We start from the raw sequence: 24,465 nt of genomic DNA, 5'->3' as shown, positions 1-24,465 counted from the left end.
GAGTAAATTATCTGTTCTGTGCATTCTTGATAAAGCTGTGTATCTGTTTCATTCAACAATACAACTTTTTTATTTTATTTTCCTGCACATGATTCATTTCTGTAGTCTGGAGCTCCTCTATGTGCATGTGTTGTTATATTACTGAATCGTTAAATATGCAGCCGGTTCACAGAAACAAGAAAGAGTAATACAGTTTTTATGAAAGACAAATGTGCAAAATGCCATCATGGAATGTTTTCATTCAACATTAACATCTAAAAGACGACGGCCGCCTACACGATGCTGTGTCTGACAACTTCAGGGAGATTTGACTTGCCCCACTTTTGTGCATTTATTTGTTTTTTTAACAAAAGTAAAACCCTTATATCAAACTTTAAAAGAGCATCATCAACATTACATTTACATTTACATTTAGGTCATTTAGCAGACGCTTTTGTCCAAAGCGACTTACAATAAGTACATTTGTCAAAAGAAGGAAACAGAGAAACCACGACGTATCATTGCCGGTGCAGTAAGAGCTAAAAATAGAACAAGTGTTAGGTCCTCATCTGAGTAAAGTAGTACTTCAAGAGTAACAGTGCTACGATCCGAGTTTTTTTTTTTTTTTTTTTTTTTTTTTTTTTTTTTTTTTTTGCGGGGGGGGGGGGGGGGGGGGGTCGAGGGAGGGTGTTAGTGGGTCATGCTATGTAGAGTCGAGGTGAAGTCTGAACAGGTGAGTCTTGAGCCTTTTTCGGAAGATGGCAAATGACTCTGCTGTCCTGATATTGGTCGGGAGTTCGTTCCACCACTGAGGCGCCAGAACAGAGAAGAGTCTGGACTTTGCTGAGCGACATTTGTTTGATTTCAGCGATGGTGGTACCAGCCGGCCAGCTGAAGTAGAGGAGCGGAGTGCTCGCTTCGGGGCATGAGGTTTGACCAGTGTTTGAAGGTAGGCAGGTGCCGTTCCATTGATGGCCCTGAAGGCCAGTGTCATCGTCTTGAATTGGATGCGTGCTGCAACAGGGAGCCAGTGGAGGTCACGGAGGAGGGGGGTCACGTGGGAGAATTTGGGTTGATTGAAGATAAGGTGTGCTGCAGCGTTCTGGATACGCTGCAATGGTTTAATCGCATAGGCCGGGAGTCCGGCCAGGAGAGAGTTGCAGTAGTCAAGGCGGGAGATGACCAGTGCTTGGACCAAGAGCTGCGTTGCATCCTTTGTGAGGAAGGTCCGAATCCTGCGGATATTGTAGAGGGCAAATCTGCAGGATCGGGCCACAGCAGTGATGTTGGGGGTGCAGGATAGTTGGTCATCGAGGATTACACCCAGGTTCCTCGCAGTTGAGGAAGGAAATACTGTGATGCCCTCAACAGTGACCAACAGGTCCATGTGAGGGCAGTCTTTCCCTGGGATGAAGAGGAGTTCGGTTTTATTCAGGTTAAGCTTGAGGTGATGTGCAGTTGTCCAGACAGAGATGTCAGCCAGACAGTCCGAGATGCGAGTTGCAATGTGAGCGTCAGAGGACGGGGGAAAAGAGAGGAACAGCTGGGTGTCATCAGCGTAGCAATGGTAGGAGAATCCATGCGATGTGATAACAGAACCTAGTGATCTGGTGTATAGTGAGAACAGAAGCGGTCCTAATACTGAGCCTTGAGGGACACCCGTGTCCAGAGAGCAGGGTTTGGACATAGAGCCATTCCATGTGACCTGAAAGGTGCGGTTTGTCAGGTATGATGTAAACCAGGTGAGAGCAGAGTCGGTTATGCCAAGTTCAGCCAGAGTGGAGAGGAGAACATCATCGTCATCATAATTATCAAATGTCAATACCACTTCATCATAGCCTTCATTCTCCTTGCCTTCATCATTCACCATGTGGTCATTCGGTTTTTCTTCAAGAACATTTCTTAGTGTTTTCACTGCCGACTTCCTGCGCCGACAGGAAGTCCACGATGAGCTTGGCGGCTTTCCTGGGACGCTCTAACGACACGGAGTGACCACAGTTGTCCAACAGCGCCACCTGGCAGTTTGGCAGCGCTGCCTGCAGCACCGCCGCCCCTGAGACGTCCACCACCTGAGAGAGAAGACAGGTTTGTTAGCAGCTCGTCCTGTTTGTGGATGAGGGCCATGACTTGTAACATCTGCGACCTGCAGGCACTGCTGTGGATCGAACCCGCGACCCTCTTGCTGTGAGGCGACAGTGCTACCCACTACACCACCGTGCAGCCCATTGTATCATATTAATAAGAAAAATAACCGATAATTCCTCTCAAATGTATTAAAACTTAAATAACAAGCCTGTTGTGAAAATGTGAGGAGCAGGGTAGGCCCTAAAGATATTTGTTTTAACATGTAGGTTAAAGTAAATAGTTTGTTACTTCCCACCTCGGTCCAGGAGGATACATCCTGATGGATTACCATGTTTCCCTGCTGTAATAGCCTCGGGGATGCATTTATTTTCTAATTTGAAGCCACAATCAGGTCAAAATGTGGTTTATGGACCAAATATTTAAAAAATAGTGACATTGCAACCTTACAACCTCAAACGTGGGCATGCTAACACGCTAAATTAAGACGAAAAACTCGGAAAGCATTATGTTTCCTTAATGCTTTCATACCTGGTCCTCCGTCCCCCAAATGATCACATCCCCCGTGGATGTGATCAGATGCAAGTTCTCCTGCAGCAGGTGACGAGACTCTTCCCTGAGGATCTCCATGAACACTAAACCACACACACACACACACACACACACACACACACACACACACACACACACACACACAGTTATTAAAGACATAAAAAAAAAAAAAAAAAAAAAATCCTGGAAAATAAAATTGCACAAAATAGTTTTTTTTCCTAATGTGGCCAGCATCAACGCTGACCTCATCAAGCAGATCTGGGGATCCACACTTAATGCCATTTTATTAGTTAATGTCATACGAGTTAAGTGTTTCTGCTGGGCTCATTCAGTCATGGCAATGCCACAGACCTTTTTAGTGCCACACAAATCGCCGGCCTCCTGTTGCTTAATATGTAAATGATCCCAATCAGTTACACACAGCGAACTATTCAGAGCACTGACATCAATAAAAACATTTGAGTTGGAATTATTTGTCGGATATATCAAGACAAATGTGGATCTCACGACATGTTGCTTAACAGGGTTATTTCAGTGCCACATATTTCTTTTTAGTAATTACAAACGTCAGCGTGAAACTGAATTGCGGTTTTCTCCTTTGCAATAGAGCATGTAAGTAATAATGAAATCGAGCAGAGAGAAGAGAAACATTTCTCTTTCAAAGCACTGAAAGCAGTGATTTATGTTTTCTTTTTCAGGTTTGAAAATGCCATATCCAATACCCTGTACCATTCAATTTTTTTTTACGACATTTATGTCAAAGATACAGGAGAGTGATAATACACACATAGCAGTCAATAAAATATGTATGTAATATGAGGGCAGTGCCAATATACTAGTCGCCCAGCCCAGCAGCTGACACAGACACATAGAGATGGTAATTCTGCTGACCTGCAGGACTCTGAAGGCACAGGCCTGGTTCTGGTAGGAACCCAGTAGAGTCAGGGAGCTCCACAGCTTCACCAAACCCCTGGAAACACAAACAACATATAACATATGAACAAAATCCTCCATGGAGGAGTGAAAATCTCTTCCCATCCTGCTGCTGCTGAACTTGCCTGCTATAAACACGCAGAAGAGCGGTGAGGGCGTCCTCATCGTACTTCAACAGGTCAAAGGTTAGCGCTGCTCCCACCTGGAACACATGTACACAAGAACAATCTTGAGGCACTTTCCATTTCCTCCTACTTTACGCTTCTATTACATTTTGGAAGCCAATATTGCACTTTTAAATGCACTACATTCATTTGGCAACATGTGTCACTGGTAACTTTACAAAGCTACCCAGCAGTATATACAGTAATTAAAACTCCACCGTTACCAGCTGCTGCAACATTGAAGTGATGAACACATAAATGCATCAATAATTATAATAAAATGATATTATATATATATATATATAAAATTCTGAAATGGGTCATTCTGCATAATGAATACTTAAGTATATTCTGATGCTAATTTGTATTCTTACTAAAGTAAGACTTTGAATGCAGTACTTTTTACTATTTTTAATAAAAGATCTGAAACTCGCAGTACAAATTCATATCAGTTCAAGTAGTTTTGGAGATATTCTACAGACAAAAAAAAATATGACCTCTTCAAACCCACAAAAAACATTTTTTTTACATCATGTTTTGTGTATAAAATGTTGTTAAATGGTGAAAATTCAAATTTCCTGAAGCATGAAGTCAAGTTTTTTGTTGGTTAGTTTACGATTACATGAGACAACAAAAATCTGAAATCGAAAACCCTCGGAGCTGGAACAAAGCAAGGAAGGAGTGTTTTTCTAGAACTAATTGATTAATTTGGTTGTTCAAGTTAAAATCATGAGACAATCCAATACAGATCCACTGAGGTTATCTAAACCGTCGACACCCAGCCATGTTGGTGGTCTCACCTCTCCATACAGAGTGTTCAGACCCGTGACGATGAACTGCTTCAGTTCAACTGCACTCAGTTTGGTAGACTCGTCATCCAGCACGCTAGACGCACACAGAAATATCATGAATGTGCAAATATTATCAATTCATAGATATTGGGGGGTTTTTTTAGACATAAGAACTACAAATAAATATGAGAGATAATTAAAAAAAAATCATAATTAATAAAGAGTCAGTGACTTACAGGCAGACCTTCATATAGTGGTACGGTGAGGCGTTCTTCAACACGACCCGTTGGTAAACTGCCGAGTCGTTCTTCTTGTTGGCACGTCTCATTCTATTAAAGCATCAGTGACTAGGACTCTAACTGGTGACGAGCAGCAGGTCGATCAGCTGACTTCAGGCTTAAAAAACACAAACCACTGAAGGTTAAACAGACAACAGTCAATATTCTTGAGTTTGACTCAATCCTACATAGACCGACCTGCTCCAAAGAACTAGAACACCAAATGTGGATTAACCCTCTGCTGAAAATAGTCCCCTACAAATGCACTATTTCTTGCTGTTTGAGTAATTTAGTAACAAAACTACGCTGACAGGCTGTTTAGGAAAATTAATGAGTTTGTTTAAAAAAAAAAAAAAAAGATGATTTATATCACAAATAGGAAAAGTCATTAATTATTGAGGGACGGACGAACAGTTTGTTTCGGACATTGAAATAAGAAAAATATAGAATAAGATACGATTTTCAATTTGTGATAGAAAGATCAATTCATTTGAGATGTTGCCTCCCTAGCTGGATAGCCAGGGAGATCGTAGTCTGTGGTAAGAATAAAGGAGATGCACGTTGTGCTGGTGTTAACTTCACGGCAGCAGGATTTATTCTTCCTCTTGACATGGAAAACTAACTTCAGGTGTCAACATTTCTATAGAATCATAATGGCCTTCTCTTTATCATTGTAACCATAACAAATTATTCACATGTTCATCTGCTTTACAACACTCAACTGTTCAACTCTCAGACACTTTGAACAAATACATTTTAACCCATTAATCCGACATTTTATCATGTTCTCTAATCTATACTATTGTTTATCATCATGAAATAATGCATTTGTTTTTAACCAGTTTTTAACCAATTTTTAACCAACACAGTTTCCTATATATTATGAAATTACCTTTTTAACGTGTAAGCTATCGTCTACTTTTATCCATGTTATTCTAAATCAATCATGAATCAACATTACACTCTTTGTATAAACACATTTTCTACAACTATATTCTTACATACATTCACTTGAGCAATGGCGCTGCACTTCAACCTCAGAATAGCGCTACCTGGTTTTGACCATGACCCACAATTATCCCTTTGGCTACAGATAAAACCAGATAATCATGTGTTGTCTGAGAACAGACTCACTAATAAAGTGCTGAATACGTTAAATGATTTTACAGGTATTTCCCTGTTGCTCTGAGTCGCTTCTTCACACTACTATGCAGGTCCGCTTAGCATTAGCCAGTTAGCATACATCGCCGTCGCTCTATTCACATCAACATCTCTCTAAAACTCGTCACTTTGGCTCATATGTACACAATTAATCCTCGAGTCGCATGTTTAACTCTTCACACACATCATGTACACCCGTTTAAATGTATGTTTACTGACCTGTGGTAAGAATAAAGGAGATGCACGTTGTGCTGGTGTTAACTTCACGGCAGCAGGATTTATTCTTCCTCTTGACATGAAAATCCTATCCTACCACACGCGTGATGCGCCACCTAGCGGCCTGGGTGTGTCACAGCAGTATATAAGTGCAAGTGCCAGTGAATGCAGAAATGAATGAATATAAGTAAACAAATAAGTGAAAAATGATCAATAACAAATGATAGTAGGGGTGCCTGTTTTTCCTATCTATTTTCTCCTACTGTTCCTACTGTTTCTGTTTCCAGCCCTCTACAGAGACATACTACTGTATAAGCTGGTACCCTAATTCATCAATAAATTAATCAAATCAACATTTTACTTATGCAAAAAGCATAAAAGTACAACTAGTATAAAAAAATATAAACTTAAAATATCAGAAGTAAAAGTATCCATAATGCAGAATGGCCCATTTCAGAATAATTAATGACATCAGTTTGCAAAAATCACTAATCCAGCTGGTGATGCTGGAGCTAATATTAGTTGCTTCACTGCTGGTAGCCTAATCCATAATGGGGCATCATAACCCTAAATCAGTTCATCGTTGTTGAATATTAGTTATGTTATTTTTGCACTAATCTCTGCTCTGCAATGTAACTACATTCTGTCAAATAAATGTGGTGGAGTAAAATATTTGCCTCCAAAATGTAGTGTTGGAGCTATTTGGTTGTTTGTTTGTTATTGATAATGTTTGATTAGTATAGTTTCATTTTGATTCAATTTGTGACATTATTTTCTATTATTAGTAATTTAAGGTAAATATTATTGGTTTGTTTCGCTAATTTAGTTTTTTGTTTTCTTTGTAAATTGGGTAGCACTGGGCACCGGAAATTATATAGGTATGAACGCAGGTGGAGGACCAGAATGCACCTGGGTGGGCACATGGTTTTTTACCAGCGCAAGAGAGGCAAACACAAAACAGGATTTGTTTGTTTTATTGTTTTGCTTGCTTGTTTTTTGGGATAAATAAATCATCTAAAGGAAACCAAGAACTTTGAATGGACAGTGACTTCTTGCCTGCGTACGATTCACCCCCGTGGTGCACGAAGTGGCCCTCTTTGATTTGATCAGTTATAAGTTAAATTGATTTCTGGACAAACGGCCACTACATGTAGTGTAGACATTACATGAAATGGAAATACTCAAGTAAATTTAAAGTACGTCAACATTGTACATTATTTTTCTTTTCTTTTGATTTTTATTTCAAACATGTCATAATGAATACAGAAAGTACAAAAATACAATATTACACTATAGCGGCGCCAGGATTTTGATTGTGGGTGGGCCACAAGAAAAGTGGATGGGCCAATTAAAATAAGCCAAAAAAAAAAAACGGGGTTCCCCTTCATCTCTGTTTCAGCACTGAGGACAGCGACTCAGTAGCCTACCTGTGTGGCTGTTGTGTCGCTGTCCTCAGCTCAGTGCTGAAGCGGACAAAGACCTTGGCAGTAAGCCTGACTTCATTTATCTCTTTTGAACGTTCATACAACAAGACTGAAACGGAATTATATCTTTGGAGGGTCTATTTAATAGCTACCGTCTGTGTCTATCTCATGGATCATGGTCTGTCTGTTCTGTCTGATTTCTCATCTCAAAGCTTGCGCGCCAAAGTCATTCATTTTATTGGATCACTTGCTGGTGACGATGCAGCCTGTGGGCGGGCTTAGTAGTCCACACGGGGTAGAAGCCGCTGATTGGCTGAGAAGCTTTCACTCAAAGCTTTCCTCAGGCTGCTTATTGGATGAACAGCTAGAAAGAAAATCACTCACTAATCAGTAGGCATGAGTCAAAATGGGCGGGCCCAGGCCTAAAATGGGTGGGCCCAGGCCCACCAGGCCCAATAGTAGCGCCGCGCCTACACGCACTAGAAAGCATAGACATTTTTTTTCTACATGTCTGAAAAGGAGTGGGAGAAGTACACTTATTTAATCCCACCTCTTCTCTACAATTCATATCCTCTGTCATACTTTTATTTTATGTTTTTAGTGAATTCTTTGTGATGCTTGTGATTGTTTGTGTTTTGTCTAATCTCTTCCTTTCTTTCTGTAGCCTATTTCTTTTCCGTAGTTTTCATGGTGCAACAGCAATAATACATTTTAAGCAACCCTCATGAATCTGAATTTGTTGACGCCAACGGTCCGCTACATTTTTCTGAAATTAGAAAGTAGACCCAGTTTGTTCTGTCATGTAGTTTTCAATTTGAAAGGGCAAGAGTCAGACTTAAAGCTGTCTGGTAGTTTGCCATTGTTTGTGTGAGTGTTTTTTTTTTGAGACACTTCATTTTCTACCAAAATAAAATGACAGATGAAAAGTTCACTGTGTCAAGATGTTTATTTTGAACAAGTTTATTTTACTTTTGTCACACCTAACATTCACCATGCGGTCATTCGGTTTTTCTTCAGGAACATTTCTTAGTGTTTTCACTGCTGTTTTCCTGCGCCGACACGAAGTCCATGATGAGCTTGGCGGCTTTCCTGGGATGCTCCTCCTGCACGGCGTGACCACAATTGTCCAACAGCGCCACCTGGCAGTTTGGCAGAGCTGCTTGCAACACCGCCGCCCCCGAGACGTCAAACACCTAAGAAGGAAGACAGGTTTGTCGGTACTTCCCCTCAAATGCATTAAAACTAAAGTAATAGGCCTGTTTTGAAAATGTGAGCAGTAGAAAGTACAGATATTTGTTTTAAAATGTAGATCTCTTTAATACCTGGTCCTCCTTCCCCCAGATAACCTGAACGGGGGATGTGATCAGATGCAAGTTTTCCTGCAGCGAGTAACGAGACTCTTCCCCGATGATCTCCTTAAACACTGAAACACACACACACACACACACACACACACACACACACACACACACACACACACACACACACACACACACAGTTATTAGAGACATAAAAAAAGAGAGAAAAAATAAACAATCCTGGAAAATTAAATTGCACAAAATGTTTTTTCTAATGTGGCCAGCATCAACACAAATGTTTTATAATGCAAAAACTATTTTCATTTACTAGTCAATACATACATACAACACTTGGAGGAGGAAGTGTTGGTGATGAAAATGAGCAGACTGACCTTCTTTGTAGAAAACATTGTTGGGGATCCTGTTGTCAAGAATACCCCGCAGGATCTGCCCACACACAGACACACTTTATTTATTATTATTTTGACAATTGTATTGTATTTAATATCTTTTTGTATTAAATGCAAAATATTTGACAGACAGACATCTTTATGGAAACTCACGCCAAAACTACCTAGATTGACGAATAGCAATATAGATTCGGTGCTGAAATGTCCCTTTAAAAATGACCATATTTACATTTACATTTACATTTAGGTCATTTAGCAGACGCTTTTGTCCAAAGCGACTTACAATAAGTACATTTGTCAAAAGAAGGAAACAAAGAAACCACGACGTATCATTGCAAAATATTTGACAGACAGACATCTCTATGGAAACCGTGACTGACGAATAGCAATATAGATTCGGTGCTGAAATGTCCCTTTAAAAATGACCATATCTAGATCTTAAAGCAGTAGCGCCGCTCTTTACCTGTCGGGGGAGGTTGGGGGGGGTGTGGCAGGAGAGTTTCAATATTTCCTCCAGCTCCAGAGGGGTGGAGGGGATCAGAGGGTTCGGGCCGTCCAGCTGGGTCTTCTCCAGCTCCCTCAGGTTACTCATAAGCTTAGATTCCTTGGGATAATCCAGACCTGGAGGACAGACCGGCGGCTCAGTTATTTCTGCTTCATCACACAGGAAACGCCGAAACACCATAAAGGGGAGCTGAGTTTACCTGCCGGACAGATCAAGGTGACGCTGGACACGTGAGCTGGGTAACGGGCAGCGTAAACTCCGGCCACGTTCCCGCCCATCGATAACCCGACCAGGTGGAAGCGTCTTCTGTCCAGACCAATGCTCTCCACAAACTGCAAGGAGAGAGAGACAGAGAGGGATAGCGAGAGAGAGAGAGAGAGAGAGAGAGAGAGAGAGAGAGAGAGAGAGAGAGAGAGAGAGAGAGAGAGAGAGAGAGAGAGAGAGGTGTCGTCCTTCCACTCAGTGCTTCTAAACAACGGTCAACAGATATGCATATAGTGCAATCTCACTGTGATTACGAAAACTGAGGAAGCTGAACACACAACCTATAGTGTAGTGTTTTGTTTAACACACACACACACACACACACACACACACACACACACACACACACACACACACACACACACACACACACACACCTCGTGGATCCGGCCGACCTGGCCCTGAATGCTGTAGTCCTTGGCGCCGGTCCGACTTGTCCCCTCGTGTCCCGGCATGTCCACACACACCACATGCTGGTTTCTGGGGAGATACTGGAGAAGAAAACAAACACACCCAAGACTTTAGAGCGACAAGACGAAAAAACATATTCTTCTTTTTACATTTGTGAATAAACTGTGCCCCCTGCAAGTGTGCGTTACCTTGACGACAGGCAGCCACATGTCCTTGTCGGCGGAGAAGCCGTGCAGCAGCAGAAGCGACGGCGTGCCGTCCCCTGGCGTCCCTCGGCTGCAATAGCAGAAGCGGTAACTTCCGCTGTGAGCGTAGCGGACCACCAGCCCCAGCCTGCGACGCCAGAACCTGAGGAGCATTACAGCAGCGTCACCGACTTTAATGTGTCGTCGTCTCAATACGTCCGCTACCGTGTGATGTTTCATGGACTACAACCTCAGAAGTGAAAACGTTGAAAGTCCCGCTAGCATCGACACCTTGTTGCATTATTAGGGCCCGAGCACCGACAACGTCGGGCTGCGAAGCCTTAATGTTACTGTACGGTTTGTTATTCTTACACGGGTTTGATGTGCAAGAATTTAGTTTAAAAAAAACAAACCAAATTTGGTGTGCACATGCGGCCTGGTGAAAAATTTGAGAATTTGGTGGTTTTGCATTCTGCCGCGGAAAAGTCGCTCGCTAGCGCCACCTACCATGGCAATTCGCCAGCCCCAACGCAACTCCGATCGACATGAATTTTTGCACTCATGTGCAGACAAGTGTCCTCTACAAAAAATCCTCTTGGAGTACCAAAGTCCCCCTACCAAAATGTTCCGCCATCTTGGATTTTATGAAAAAACGGATGTTGCGCATTTCTCCAACACCCTTGATCCGATTTGGACGAAATTTGGTGTGCGTACTTGTTGGACCTAGCTGGGGTCATGGTCCAAAAGGTTTTTGGACCATGGTTTCAAACCAAAGGTTTTTGAAAATATGGTTTTATTCAGAAGATATTGGCCAATGAACATAAGAGGGTTGTGCCACCAAAACGCAATTAGCATAACTCCATAACCTTTGGGCCAATCATCACGAAACTTCAAACCTATGTTGACATAGCATCAAAGAATATACATGTTAATCTTCATCAAAATCGAGTAATGGGGGGCGCTTCCAAAAAATTCCAAAAATTGCTATTTTTGGCAGTTTTTGGCCATTCACAGGGGTTGTACTTGATCTATAATCGGCTATACCGTTGATCCGATTGACACCAAAATAGGATATATGGTTGGAAAGGCCTTAAGGACAAAAATGTATCAAAAGATGTCCAGAATAGTTAGTGGCGTGGCCAGGGCGACGCCATGATTGCGCTACTATTTTGAACCTTTGGCAAAGGCATTAAAGCTGTTATAACTTCAGCATTTTTTCTCCGATCCGCTCCAAAAAATGTGTACTTGATAAGAGTCCTATCCTGAACGCATCTGCACTGCGATATTGACTCACAGTCAGAGCGCCACCTAATGGCGACATGAAATGTGACTGATTTTATGCCCTTTTTCTGAGTAACAGTCCCCCTTTAGGTTGGGCGTACACACACAAAACATTTTTTCCTAGATAGGCCATGTGGAGATGTACAAAAAAGCCTCTTGGAACCACCGCCTAAAATCAACAGGAAGTGGGCAAAAAAATGTTTTAACCACCTGGGTATCAGCTCTGTGACTGTAAATAGTGAGGGAGGGGAAGGAGAAACACTCAGGGGACTCAGAGAGATGTCAGGAAGGCATGGAGGAGATGTGACCTCTGTCACTGTCTAACACCAGATCAACACTATGAAACTTTCCACACCTGCTAATGATTTTATTCATTGTCTGATCTGCTCCACACTCCGCACACCTCTGACAGCTGTCAGGGAGAATGATGGCTTTGAATGTCGATAGCTTGTGTCTAAACTTGGGCGACGAGGAGGCGGCCGCAGCACAGGTAGGCGACAGTGACGCTGCCATGTGACCGCAGGCACTCCACGACCACATGAGTGAGGGCCCGTCACGATACTGCTTACAGTTTTAATTAGAATTATTATTATCATCAACTACTCAAAATATGTTTGTTCACAGAACGCATGCGCCAGGCACTTCCTGTCTTGTTTTCAGCTAGCTGATAATTAAAGGGAGGCACTTAAGGTGGGCTGACATTTAAGCTGGACCAGCACTATTCTCCTTTCAGTGACAAGCTGCTCCTCTGAGCCTCTTAGCTTTTGAATATTTAATATGTATTTTAACTGTGTAACCGATAGCACGGTATAACAGTTCATTATTGAAGAATTGTTATAAGTGTATTATTATTAAAGTTGAACAGTAATGATATTATTAATTACTCGCTTCAGTACTCAGTATTGGCAAGTACTGAAATGTAAGTACTTGTGGTGGAATCGCTGCATCCCTATTTGTTGAGGCTTCAAATTATTTGTGCTCAAGCTACAAACACTTATTACGGTTACAGCTTGAGGGGGACAAGAAGTCTGCGCCTTAACTTGAAAGTTTACCAATTTTTATGCGCAAAGAGTGTCACACCTCTTTGTCAATACATCGTAGGCCTATTTGTCTTTGTAATATCATTGTACGCTTGCCTTCTGTCATTTATCTTTCCGTTCCCACAACAATAGAGAAAATGGGATTTTTTCCATGGGTATTTTTTTTTTTACAAATGGTGATTAATTGTGATTAATCTGATTAAAAATGTTTAATTGTTTTCGTCCTAATGAATACAGAAATTAAACATACAGAATCCAATGTGTTGGCAAACATTGGATAGCTTCACTGGTAATAAACATGTCTCTGTGTTTGTATGTGTGCGTATGTGTGCGTATGTGTGCGTATGTGTGTGTGTGCGTGTGTGTTTGTGTGTGTGTGTTTACCAGTCGAAGGCCTTAAGGAGGACTCCAGGCCAGAACTGGAAGAAGGCGATGGAGGCGACAACAGGGAGACCCAGAACACCTCCTGATATCATTATCCAGTTATCCATCGCTGCACACGCCTTTCAAAATAAAACACATGGACAGACGTTCGTCGTTTGTTGACGTTGACCCAGAATCCCATCAGCCACTTCTGCTACTGACAGATCAGTGAGGGATATATATTATACATATACATTTATTATATACTTGGACTATACAAAACAATGTTTGCTGTGTCAGATGAGAAGGTGAATTATCAGTTGTTAGCCGTTTGCACAATAGCTGGAAGCAAAGTCAAACTAGAAGCGCCCGAGCAGGTTTAGATGGATCAAACACTCAGTAAATTATGGTGCATTTATGTGTCCTTCTAAAATGGATACTGCAATCCATTATTTAATTTTTTTTTAATGTGCCTTATGAACGAGCAATAAATACTAATACAGGTTTGAGACACACGTGAATCCTCATGCATCTTTATACTTAAAAAATAAATTATATATATATATATCCATCCATCCATCCATCCATCCATTTTCTACCGCTTAACCTGTATTCAGGGTCACGGGGGGGCTGGAGCCAATCCCAGCTGTCATTGGGCGAAGGCAGGGTACACCCTGGACAGGACGCCAGTCTATCACAGGGCCGACATGTAGAGACAAACAACCATTCACGCTCACATTCACACCTACGGGCAATTTAGAGTCATCAATTAACCTATCCCCATCCTGCATGTCTTTTGGACTGTGGGAGGAAGCCGGAGAATACGGAGAGAACCCACGCTTACACGGGGAGAACATGCAAACTCCACACAGAAGGAGCCCGGGCCGACCCGGGAATCGAACCCGGGACCCTCTTGCTGTGAGGCGAGAGTGCTACCCACTACACCACCGTGCAGCCCTATATATATATGTAAAATTCTGAGAGACTATCGTAGTTAGACACATGAATTATCATTAGAACAAGTTTAACGCCTGTGCAGAAGTGACACTGTACCTGTCCGAGTCCTCCTCGATCTGACAAGGTGAACTGTGTTCCATCTGGTCCACTCCTCCTCCTCGTCCTCCTCCTCCTCCCCAAAATACACAAGAGCCTTTCATCTGCGTTTATAGCTGACTTGTAACATTTGCGACCTGCAGGCACTGCTGTGGATCGAACCCGCGACCCTCTCGCTGTGAGGCGACAGTGCTACCCACTACACCACCGTGCAGCCTATTGTATCATATTAATAAGAAAAATAACCGATAATTCCTCTCAAATGTATTAAAACTTAAATAACAAGCCTGTTGTGAAGATTCTGTAGAACAGCAATTATATTGTGTAAAGAGCAGTAGATTGTTTTGAGTTGTCACCTCGTCCTCTTTTTGTGCTGTCTGTTTGAGCCAGTGGATGGCTTTGTACTGCCATCTAGTGGCCAGTCTTGGCAAGGGTGGCAGGTTATAAAAGGGAGGAGAATATGAGTCCTATAAGGTCACCTGTGCGCATTCCCATCACCATCTCCTTTGGTCCCGCTGGGTTGGCTGGGTCTGTGCTGCCGAGGCCCTTATTTAATGTAATCACTACCATCTTTATGTTGTTTAGGTTGCTGCGATCTGTTCTAAGTCTGTTCTAAGTTTGTTTTATTGTCATTACGGGAATATGGTTCTCCAGAAGGCACCTTAAAAACTATTAGCTCCCTTGGTTTAGTGGAACGAGGTATGTGTAACTCGTATTTGGGCTTTTATTTTATTCTGGAGTTAATAATGGAATGTTTTTCAATGAATGTAGGCCTATCTTTTATTTTTATATTAAAAGTGGGTGGAAGTTGTGAGTGAAATGTTTGTGTTTTGTCTAATCTCTTCCTTTCTTTCTGTAGCCTATTTCTTTTCCGTAGTTTTCATGGTGCAACAGCAATAATACATTTTAAGCACCCATCATGAATCTGAATTTGTTGACGCCAACGGTCCGCTACATTTTTCTGAAATTAGAAAGTAGACCCAGTTTGTTCTGTCATGTAGTTTTCAATTTGAAACGGCAAGAGTCAGACTTAAAGCTGTCTGGTAGTTTGCCATTATTTGTGTGTGAGTTTTTTTTTTTAAAGACACTTCATTTTCTACCAAAATAAAATGACAGATGAAAAGTTCACTGTGTCAAGATGTTTATTTTGCACAAGTTTATTTTACTTTTGTCACACCTAACATTCACCATGCGGTCATTCGGTTTTTCTTCAGGAACATTTCTTAGTGTTTTCACTGCTGTTTTCCTGCGCCGACACAAAGTCCACGATGAGCTTGGCGGCTTTCCTGGGATGCTCCTCCGGCAGGGCGTGACCACAATTGTCCAACAGCGCCACCTGGCAGTTTGGCAGAGCTGCTTGCAACACCGCCGCCCCCGAGACGTCCAACACCTAAGAAGGAAGACAGGTTTGTCGGTACTTCCCCTCAAATGCATTAAAACTAAAGTAATGAGCCTGTTTTGAAAATGTGAGCAGTAGAAAGTACAGATATTTGTTTCAAAATGTAGATCTCTTTAATACCTGGTCCTCCTTCCCCCAGATGACCTGAACGGGGGATGTGATCAGATGCAAGTTTTCCTGCAGCGAGTAACGAGACTCTTCCCCGAAGATCTCCTTAAACACTGAAACACACACACACACACACACACACACACACACAGTTATTAGAGACATAAAAAAATAAAAAAATAAATAAACAATCCTGGAAAATTAAATTGCACAAAATGTTTTTTTCTAATGTGGCCAGCATCAACACAAATGTTTTATAATGCAAAAACTATTTTCATTTACTAGTCAATACATACAACCAGGGCCGGCTCTTGGCATAGGCGATATAGGCGGTCGCCTAGAGCGCCATCTGCTGTCGCGGCGCCCCTACAGCAAAAAAAAAAAATTAAAACAATGAAAATAAAAATGATTTTCTATTCCCAGTCGCCCTCATTTTTTGCTGTTTGCTGTTGTTCAAATTAAACATGTGTGATTGTTCATTTGGCTGGTGTAATTCGTGTGTGTGTGTGTGTGTGTGTGTGGGGGGGGGGGGGGGGGGCACCGGAGAGCAATCTCGCCTAGGGCACAAAATTAGGTAGAGCCGGCCCTGCATACAACGTTTGGAGGAGGAAGTGTTGGTGATGAAAATGAGCAGACTGACCTTCTTTGTAGAAAACATTGTTGGGGATCCTGTTGTCAAGAATACCCTGCAGGATCTGCCAACCCCCCCCAACACACACACACACACACACACACACACACACACACACACACACACACACACACACACACACACTTTATTTATTATTATTTTGACAATTGTATTGTATTTCATTTCTTTTTGTATTTAATGCAAAATATTTGACAGACAGACATCACTATGGAAACAAAACTACCTAGATTGACGAATAGCAATATAGATTCGGTGCTGAAATGTCCCTTTAAAAATGACCATATCTAGATTTTAAAGCAGGTAGCGCCGCTCTTTACCTGTCGGGTGAGGTTGGGGGGTGTGTGGAAATAGAGTTTCAACATTTCCTCCAGCTCCAGTGGAGTGGAGGGGATCAGAGGGTTCGGGCCGTCCAGCTTGGTCTTCTCCAGCTCCCTCAGGTTACTGATGAATTTAGAATCCTTGGGATAATCCAGACCTGGAGGACAGACCGGCGGCTCAGTTATTTCTGCTTCGTCGCACAGGAAACGCCGAAACACCATAAAGGGGAGCTGAGTTTACCTGCCGGACAGATCAAGGTGACGCTGGACAGGTGAGCTGGGTAACGGGCAGCGTAAACTCCGGCCACGTTCCCGCCCATCGATCCCCCGACCAGGTGGAAGCGTCTTCTGTCGAGACCAATGCTCTTCACAAACTGCAAGGAGAGAGAGACAGAGAGGGATAGCGAGAGAGAGAGAGAGAGAGAGAGAGAGAGAGAGAGAGAGAGAGAGAGAGAGAGAGAGAGAGAGAGAGAGAGGGGTGTCGTCCTTCCACTCAGTGCTTCTAAACAACGGTCACCAGATATGCATATAGTGCAATCTCACTGTCAGGGCCGCCCCTGCCTACACGCAGAACACGCACAGTGCGTAGGGCCCCGCGATCCAATAAGGGCCCCGTTTTGCAGGAGAAGAGAGAGAAGAAGAGACCTTTTTTTTTGTAATCTGACACCGCACGCGCCGTCACTGCAATGATTGACAGCAATCGATCTGACCAATCACTGGTCAGATGCACATACGCTGCAGGCACTTGTCAAGCAGCTGCAGGTGAAGACGTGATGGCTTCGAAAACAACCTACGAGTCAGGCGCGAGCAAGAGGGGAAAAAAGCAAAACAAGAGGAAACTCGTGCTTCTCTCGAAGGTTTGTTGAAGTTAGTGCTGGGCCGTATTAACGGCGCCGTTATCGCCGGTAACGCTGTTAATGGTGTTAACGGACATTAACGGACATTAACGGCGCCGTTAACGCCGTTAATTAACCACCGTTGATGTCCGTTAACGCTGTTAATGGTGTTAACGGCCCAGCACTAGTAAATATGTAAAACTTTGTAAAACTGATTAATCCAGGTGTGCCTGACCATTGTTGTGAGGTCAGACACACCTGGATTAATTAATCAATTGGTCCAATAATGTAAAACAGGAAGAAGGCGAAGAAATGTTTTCGCTTAGGGCCCCATGTTGGTCAGGGGCAGCCCTGCTCACTTTGATTACAAAAACTGAGGAAGCTGAACACACAACCTATAGTGTAGTGTATTGTTTTACACACACACACACACACACACACACACACACACACACACACACACACACACACACCTCATGGATCCGGCCGACCTGGGCCTGAATGCTGTAGTCCTCGGCGCCGGTCCGACTTGTCCCCTCGTGTTCCGGCATGTCCACACACACCACATGCTGGTTTCTGGGGAGATACTGGGGAAGAAAACAAACACACCCAAGACTTTAGAGCGACAAGACGAAAAACCATATTCTTCTTTTTACATTTGTGAATAAACTGCGTCCATCCCCTGCAAGTGTGCGTTACCTTGACGACAGGCAGCCACATGTCCTTGTCGCCGGAGAAGCCGTGCAGAAGCAGAAGCGACGGCGTGCCGCCCCCTGGCGTCCCTCGGCTGCAATAGCAGAAGCGGTAACTTCCGCTGTGAGCGTAGCGGACCACCAGCCCCAGCCTGCGACGCGAGAACCTGAGGAGCATTACAGCAGCGTCACCGACTTTAATGTGTCGTCGTCTCAATACGTCCGCTACCGTGTGATGTTTCATGGACTACAACCTCAGAAGTGAAAACGTTGAAAGTCCCGCTAGCATCGACGCCTTGTTGCATTATTAGGCAATTATTATTATAATTATAACTTTATTTCACAGACTCCAAGTCCAACAATTGACACAAACAAGAAAACATAGACAAACAATATAGACAGCACACATTCTGTCCACACACAAACTAAAAACAGTACAGTTGTTTAGACCAGTATTTCCAAAACATGGAATTGTATTTCGTGTCACTCTGAGTTGGGTCAGTCATAGACATTATAATTCCATTTTTTGATCGATACAGTCTGCAGATAAATTTATAAATAAAATTTCTTAACAAAGCATTGAATGTGGGGACATTACTGGACACAAACAAATGGCTGGCACTTTCCCACCGTGGAAACTTTAGCAAGATACGAAGGGCGTCATTATACGCAACCTTGATCTTGTTCATCTTACCTTTACTATAATTGCACCAGAGGTGTGCTGTATATAATGGTGTACAATAGGCTCTAAAGAGAGCAATTTTAACATCCTTTGAGCACATGTGAAATTTACGAGCGATCATGTTTGCTTGCGCATACAGTTTACAGCATTGCCGTTGCACATCATCATCATCACAGAGATCATCTCGAATAATATGTCCCAGGTATTTAATCTTGGTGACAACATTGAGTGACTGCTCAGACAGACAAAAAGAGGGAAACTTTCGCTTTTGGTCCTCCTTAGTTCTAGCTATCATAACCACACTCTTTTTGGGATTAAATTTGATATCGTATTGCACACCATATTCAGTACACACTCTCAATAGTTTCTGTAAACCAGCACTATAGGGTGACAGAACGACTAAGTCGTCCGCATACATCAAATGATTGATGAGCCGATTCCCCACCATACATCCAGTCTTGCATTTTTGTAGTCTCTGTGACAGACCATCCATATACAGATTAAAAAGGACCGGTGACAATATCCCCCCCTGTCTAACTCCATTGGTGACAGGAAAGCTGGGTGACACCGCCTTGCCCCATCTGACCTTCATGGTTTGTTTGGTGTACCAATAGTACAAAATACGTATCAAATAGGGGGGGACCCCTCGCTCTTGTAACACAGTGAATAACTTGCCGTGGTTGATACGGTCAAAAGCTTTAGTTGCATCTAGAAAACACATAAACACTGTTGTATTGTGCCTCTTGTATTTAGACACTACTTCTTTTAGTGCATACACACACAGATCTGTGCCATGCTCACTTTTGAAACCAAATTGATTATCAGTCGTTGTTACATATTCTTGGAGTCTGCTTAATAAAATCTGCTCTAGTACTTTAGAAAGGGTACTTGCCAGAGCAATAGGTCTATAATTATCTAGACTTGATGCTTTACATGTTTTATCTTTAATGACTGGCACTAATAGTACAGATAACATTGTATCAGGCAATATGCCATGTGCCAACAGTCCAGAGAAACAAATAGCAAGTAGGATGCATAGTCTGTAGCTCGCATACCTAAGGTGTTCAGTTGTTATCAAATCAGGACCACATGATTTGTTTACTGACAGTTTCTCAATAGCTGTGTACACTTCATCTGGTTTAATCCCCATACCATGACTGTCAACAACATTACCAACATTAAACTCAGCGCTCTCAACACAATTAAAAAGCATACTATAATGTTTTCCCCATAACTCAGCAATATTTTCATCACCAGACACACCATCAATATTGGAAGATAGGGGTATTTTACTGTTGTTTATGACTTTAACCTCCTTCCAGAAAGCATTGACATCATTATGTTGGAGTTTCCTTGCCATGGAATTAGCTCTCATCATCTGTTCATTCTTTTTAATATAACGTATGGCATATTTAAATTTAGCATTCGTTTTTTTCCTGTGTTCAAACTCAGGCCCATGTCTGACTTTTCCAGCTAGTACCCAACTATGGAAAGCTTCTTTAGCATCTGCATATAACTCAGACACATGATTACTCCATCCTGGCATGGTTTTATGCTTTCTTTTCTCTTGAGCAAATAATTTACTGACATTAATTAGGCTGGTGACCATACTCTCATACATTTTAAGAATATTACTGTGATGCTCCACATTCTTACATTTTATATCTTTGCATATTATGGCTTCACAAGGAACATCAATATTACTGAGACTTATGTCAGTTTGACAGTTGTATTTCCAAAGATCATATTCTGAGAGCTTTGCCCAGTCTATTTTTCCACAGTCCTGCTTATCAGAGCTGGTCAGCTCTGGTAAACTCTCCAGATCTAGTGTTATGGAGACTGGGATATGGTCTGCTACAGTTAGCTTGTACAAAATCTCAGCTTCCACTAAGCAATTGTGCGCGTCAGCTGTGCATATACAGTGATCGAGCCAAGATGTTGTATGCCAGGCTTCACTAATATATGTATAGCTGTCTGTTGGTAGCAAGATTTTACTAGAAAGCATTAATTTACAGTCATGACAAAACTCAGTCAAATGCTGCCCGAATAGGGACTTATCATCAGACACATCGGCATTCATATCACCCATGACAAAAACACATGTACATTCACTGTCTTTAATAAAAGAGCTAATGAAAGCTAGTCTGTTAAGATATTCATTTTCATTCTGGTAAGATTCATAGGGAGTATAAACATTTAGAATAATAAAGGTGTTCCTCTCATGTGCAACTTTAACTGCAATTGCCCAATCAACCTCAAGCCGAATCACAGAGATCAGTGGGTCATATTTCTTATGCCACAGAATGGCCACACCCCCCGGTATTCTGCCCCGCAATATGCCCATACTTAAATCCGTTTTAGGGCCCGAGCACAGACAACGTCGGGCTGCGAAGCACTATTGTTATTGTACGGTTTGTTATTCTTACACGGGTTTGACGTGCAAGAATTTAGTTTAAAAAAAAAAAAACCAAATTTGGTGTGCACATGCGGCCTGGTGAAAAATTTGAGAATTTGGTGGTTTTGCATTCTGCCACGAAAAAGTCGCTCGCTAGCGCCACCTACCATGGCAATTCACCAGCCCCAAGGCAACTCCGATCGACATGAATTTTTGCACTCATGTGCAGACAAGTGTCCTCGTCATGTGTGAGTGTGTGCATAACGCTGACCATATTGTATGTTTGTTGTCACTGAAACAGTTGCAGGGGGGAAACGAGCCGACGAGTGTCAGTATGGGCACCCTGTGACAGTCCTATGGTGCATGAGGGACGGCGGTGCATGGCCTGACTGCTGTTCCTTTTCCTCTTCCTCGTTTGTGTTCAGTTGACGTGTTCAGCTGAGCAGCCACCACTGAGCGGGATCGCGCTCCTTTGTATGGCTTGGTGTTGATATACACGGAGCGGAGGTGTTCAGCTGAGGGGTATTACACCAAACTCGCTAATTAAGTTTACTTACCGTAAGTTAAGTAAGGAAAATGTCCCACTCCCTCTCTCTCTCTCTCTCTCTCTCTCTCTCTCTCTCTCTCTCTCTCTCTCTCTCTCTCTCTCTCTCTCCCTCTCCCTCTCTCTCCATCTTTCTCTCTTTTTTTTAGATAGGCCTAGTAAATGCATCTACATTGACCAACACATTTATCTCAACAATTCCATGAACTTATTAATGAACTCACCTGAAAGGAATTCATGTGGCTGAAAATTGCATGCAGCAATGCCTTTGTCATTGGGATCTATAACATGCTATTAATAATAACATCTTTATGCCTATCATGTTTTTGCAAGTTATATTTGGGTTCTGTGGAAATTGTATGACATATTTATCATAGTTAAAGTAAAATGTTGGTCTAATTCTCTGATCTAAAGACAATTATACAAGCAAAAAAAACCCACATAAGACATCCTCGCCGGGATGTGAAACCGGGTTGCCCGCATCTGGGGGCAGGTGCATCACCACTCACCCAAGTGGGGGATGAGAACATGAGAAAGACATATGTATTTAGATAATATGGCCAGTCGGTGTTCAGGAAATAAACGATTTATTCATATTTTTTTTTAATTGCAAGCATGTATTCTTAGACGCTTGATGAAAATATAGTCTGTTTGTACTTGATATATGTAATTTTGGTCATTTTTGGTCTTTCACGTGACGAAATCACGAGGACTAGGCTTGGCGGAACCTTCTGCTGGTACAGTTGTTTCCGACAGACGGACTTCTCTGAAACCCCCGCTAAAGTAAGCCTGATGGTTAGCCTGCCCCGGAGCAGGCTAGTTTGGTTGGATAAATTCCCATGGTTACTTAGCGGAGAGTGCCTTAAGTCACGTTGATGGAACGCAACTCTCGCTTATCGAAATTAGCCCGGCTTTGCGCTTAGCGAGTTTGATGGAATACCCCTCTGAGCTGTCATTTTATTTTTTGTTGTTTGTTTTTGTTTGTTTTCAACCACTCTCCCAACAATTGATCAGGTTAAGCAGTCTGCTTTAAATCCCCACGTGTGCTCAGCCTGCCTTAGACCGAGTGGCCTGGGGGGGGTGGTTTGCTGTGTACACCGGCAGGAGTTGCTTTTGAGTGTCTGCAGTGGTTAGACATGGTTGCTCTATAGAGGTGCTGTGTTATGGTTACTGCCAGGTGCACGTGTAATGTCGCTCAGGGGACACGGAGAGATGTCAGGAAGGCATGGAGGAGATGTGACCTCTGTCACTGTTTAACACCAGATCAACACTATGAAACTTTCCACACCTGCTAATGATTTTATTCATTGTCTGATCTGCTCCACACTCCGCACACCTCTGACAGCTGTCAGGGAGAATGATGGCTTTGAATGTCGATCGCTGCATCCCTATTTGTTGAGGCTTCAAATTATTTGTGCTCAAGCTACAAACACTTATTACGGTTACAGCTTGAGGGGGATAAGAAGTCCGCGCCTTAACTTGAAAGTTTGCCAATTTTTTTTATTAAACATACAGAATCCAGTGTGTTGGCAAACATTGTATAGCTTCACTAAACCAGTCTCTGTGTATTTGTACGTGTGCGTGTGTGTGTGTGTTTACCAGGCGCAGGCCTTAAGGAGGACTCCAGGCCAGAACTGGAAGGAAGCGATGGAGGCGACAACAGGGAGACCCAGAACACCTCCTGATATCATTATCCATTTATCCATCGCTGCACACGCCTTTCAAAATAAAACACATGGACAGACGTTCGTCGTTTGTTCACGTTGACCCAGAATCCCATCAGCCACTTCTCCTAGTGACAGATCAGTGAGGGATATATATTATACATATACATTTATTATATACTTGGACTATACGAAACAATGTTTGCTGTGTCAGATGAGAAGGTGAATTATCAGTTGTTAGCCGTTTGCACAATAGCTGGAAGCAAAGTCAAACTAGAAGCGCCCGAGCAGGTTTAAAGGAATAAAACACTCAGTAAATTATGGTGCATTTATGTGTCCTTCTAAAATGGATACTGCAATCCATTATTTATTTATTTTTTAATGTGCCTTATGAACGAGCAATAAATACTAATACAGGTTTGAGACACACGTGAATCCTCATGCATCTATATATATCTATAGATATAGATATCTATATCTATATATATATATATGTAAAATTCTGAGAGACTAACGTAGTTAGACACATGAATTATCACTAGAACATGTTTATAACGCCTGTGGAGAAGTGACACAGTACCTGTCCGAGTCCTCCTCGATCTGACAAGGTGAACTGTGTTTCATCTGGTCCACTCCTCCTCCTCCTCCTCCTCCTCTTTCACCCAAAATACACAAGAGCCTTTCATCTGCGATTATAACTACCCCCCCCCCCCCCCCCCCCCCCGTGCTGCGTTCAGGGACTCGCTGTCTCAAAATGACTACTTTGCACAAGTTTATTTTATTTTC

General features: G+C 42.5%; 3 protein-coding genes across 4 annotated transcripts; all 3 read right to left on the bottom strand.

Moving 5' to 3' along the window:
* Positions 1–1,906: 1,906 nt before the first annotated feature.
* On the bottom strand, positions 1,907–4,892 carry LOC311025242 (ribonuclease P protein subunit p14-like). The gene is made up of 6 exons (XM_084028076.1): positions 4,738–4,892; positions 4,511–4,595; positions 3,672–3,748; positions 3,505–3,583; positions 2,593–2,696; positions 1,907–2,048 (listed from the first exon to the last, which is right to left on the bottom strand). The coding sequence occupies exons 1-5, from the start codon at positions 4,827–4,829 to the stop codon at positions 2,637–2,639; spliced, it is 393 nt and encodes a 130-aa protein (XP_083884202.1). The 5' UTR covers positions 4,830–4,892; the 3' UTR covers positions 1,907–2,048; positions 2,593–2,636.
* Positions 4,855–13,868, bottom strand: LOC311025201 (monoacylglycerol lipase abhd6-A-like). Of its 2 annotated transcripts, XM_084027990.1 has the most exons (9): positions 13,359–13,868; positions 10,657–10,816; positions 10,435–10,548; positions 9,993–10,125; positions 9,752–9,909; positions 9,271–9,325; positions 8,903–9,003; positions 8,561–8,773; positions 4,855–4,897 (listed from the first exon to the last, which is right to left on the bottom strand). In XM_084027990.1, the coding sequence occupies exons 1-8, from the start codon at positions 13,463–13,465 to the stop codon at positions 8,594–8,596; spliced, it is 1,008 nt and encodes a 335-aa protein (XP_083884116.1). In that variant the 5' UTR covers positions 13,466–13,868; the 3' UTR covers positions 4,855–4,897; positions 8,561–8,593. The 2 variants fall into 2 exon arrangements, with proteins under 2 accessions (XP_083884116.1, XP_083884115.1); XM_084027989.1 differs by lacking the exon at positions 4,855–4,897 and having other exon boundaries at positions 8,508–8,773.
* Positions 13,869–15,529: 1,661 nt separating this feature from the next.
* LOC311025194 (monoacylglycerol lipase abhd6-A-like) lies at positions 15,530–24,329 on the bottom strand. Its single transcript, XM_084027978.1, has 9 exons — positions 24,260–24,329; positions 23,615–23,733; positions 18,402–18,561; positions 18,176–18,289; positions 17,108–17,240; positions 16,867–17,024; positions 16,538–16,592; positions 15,910–16,010; positions 15,530–15,780 (listed from the first exon to the last, which is right to left on the bottom strand). The coding sequence occupies exons 2-9, from the start codon at positions 23,719–23,721 to the stop codon at positions 15,601–15,603; spliced, it is 1,008 nt and encodes a 335-aa protein (XP_083884104.1). The 5' UTR covers positions 23,722–23,733; positions 24,260–24,329; the 3' UTR covers positions 15,530–15,600.
* Positions 24,330–24,465: the final 136 nt, after the last annotated feature.

The sequence above is a fragment of the Eutrigla gurnardus genome, assembly GCF_963514095.1.
Source record: "Eutrigla gurnardus genome assembly, chromosome: 2".
Lineage (NCBI taxonomy): Eukaryota > Metazoa > Chordata > Actinopteri > Perciformes > Triglidae > Eutrigla > Eutrigla gurnardus.
The sequence above is the reverse complement of the archived record's forward strand: the minus strand, read 5'-3'. Positions and strand labels throughout refer to the sequence as shown.

What these genes read in the sequence shown, in the direction of transcription:
- LOC311025201 (XM_084027990.1), bottom strand. Translation starts at nt 13,465, where the DNA reads ATGGATAACTGGATAATGATATCAGGAGGTGTTCTGGGTCTCCCTGTT. An exon ending in TGTGGCTGCCTGTCGTCAAG is followed by an intron (nt 10,549 to 10,656) that starts GTAACGCACACT and finishes TTTCTTCTCCAG; the next exon opens with TATCTCCCCAGAAACCAGCA. An exon ending in CACCTTGATCTGTCCGGCAG is followed by an intron (nt 9,910 to 9,992) that starts GTAAACTCAGCT and finishes TCTGTCCTCCAG; the next exon opens with GTCTGGATTATCCCAAGGAA.
- LOC311025194 (XM_084027978.1), bottom strand. Translation starts at nt 23,721, where the DNA reads ATGGATAAATGGATAATGATATCAGGAGGTGTTCTGGGTCTCCCTGTT. An exon ending in TGTGGCTGCCTGTCGTCAAG is followed by an intron (nt 18,290 to 18,401) that starts GTAACGCACACT and finishes TTTCTTCCCCAG; the next exon opens with TATCTCCCCAGAAACCAGCA. An exon ending in CAATGTTTTCTACAAAGAAG is followed by an intron (nt 16,011 to 16,537) that starts GTCAGTCTGCTC and finishes TGTGTGTTTCAG; the next exon opens with TGTTTAAGGAGATCTTCGGG.
- LOC311025242 (XM_084028076.1), bottom strand. Translation starts at nt 4,829, where the DNA reads ATGAGACGTGCCAACAAGAAGAACGACTCGGCAGTTTACCAACGGGTC. An exon ending in CACTATATGAAGGTCTGCCT is followed by an intron (nt 4,596 to 4,737) that starts GTAAGTCACTGA and finishes GTGTGCGTCTAG; the next exon opens with CGTGCTGGATGACGAGTCTA. An exon ending in GTGCCTTCAGAGTCCTGCAG is followed by an intron (nt 2,697 to 3,504) that starts GTCAGCAGAATT and finishes TGTGTGGTTTAG; the next exon opens with TGTTCATGGAGATCCTCAGG.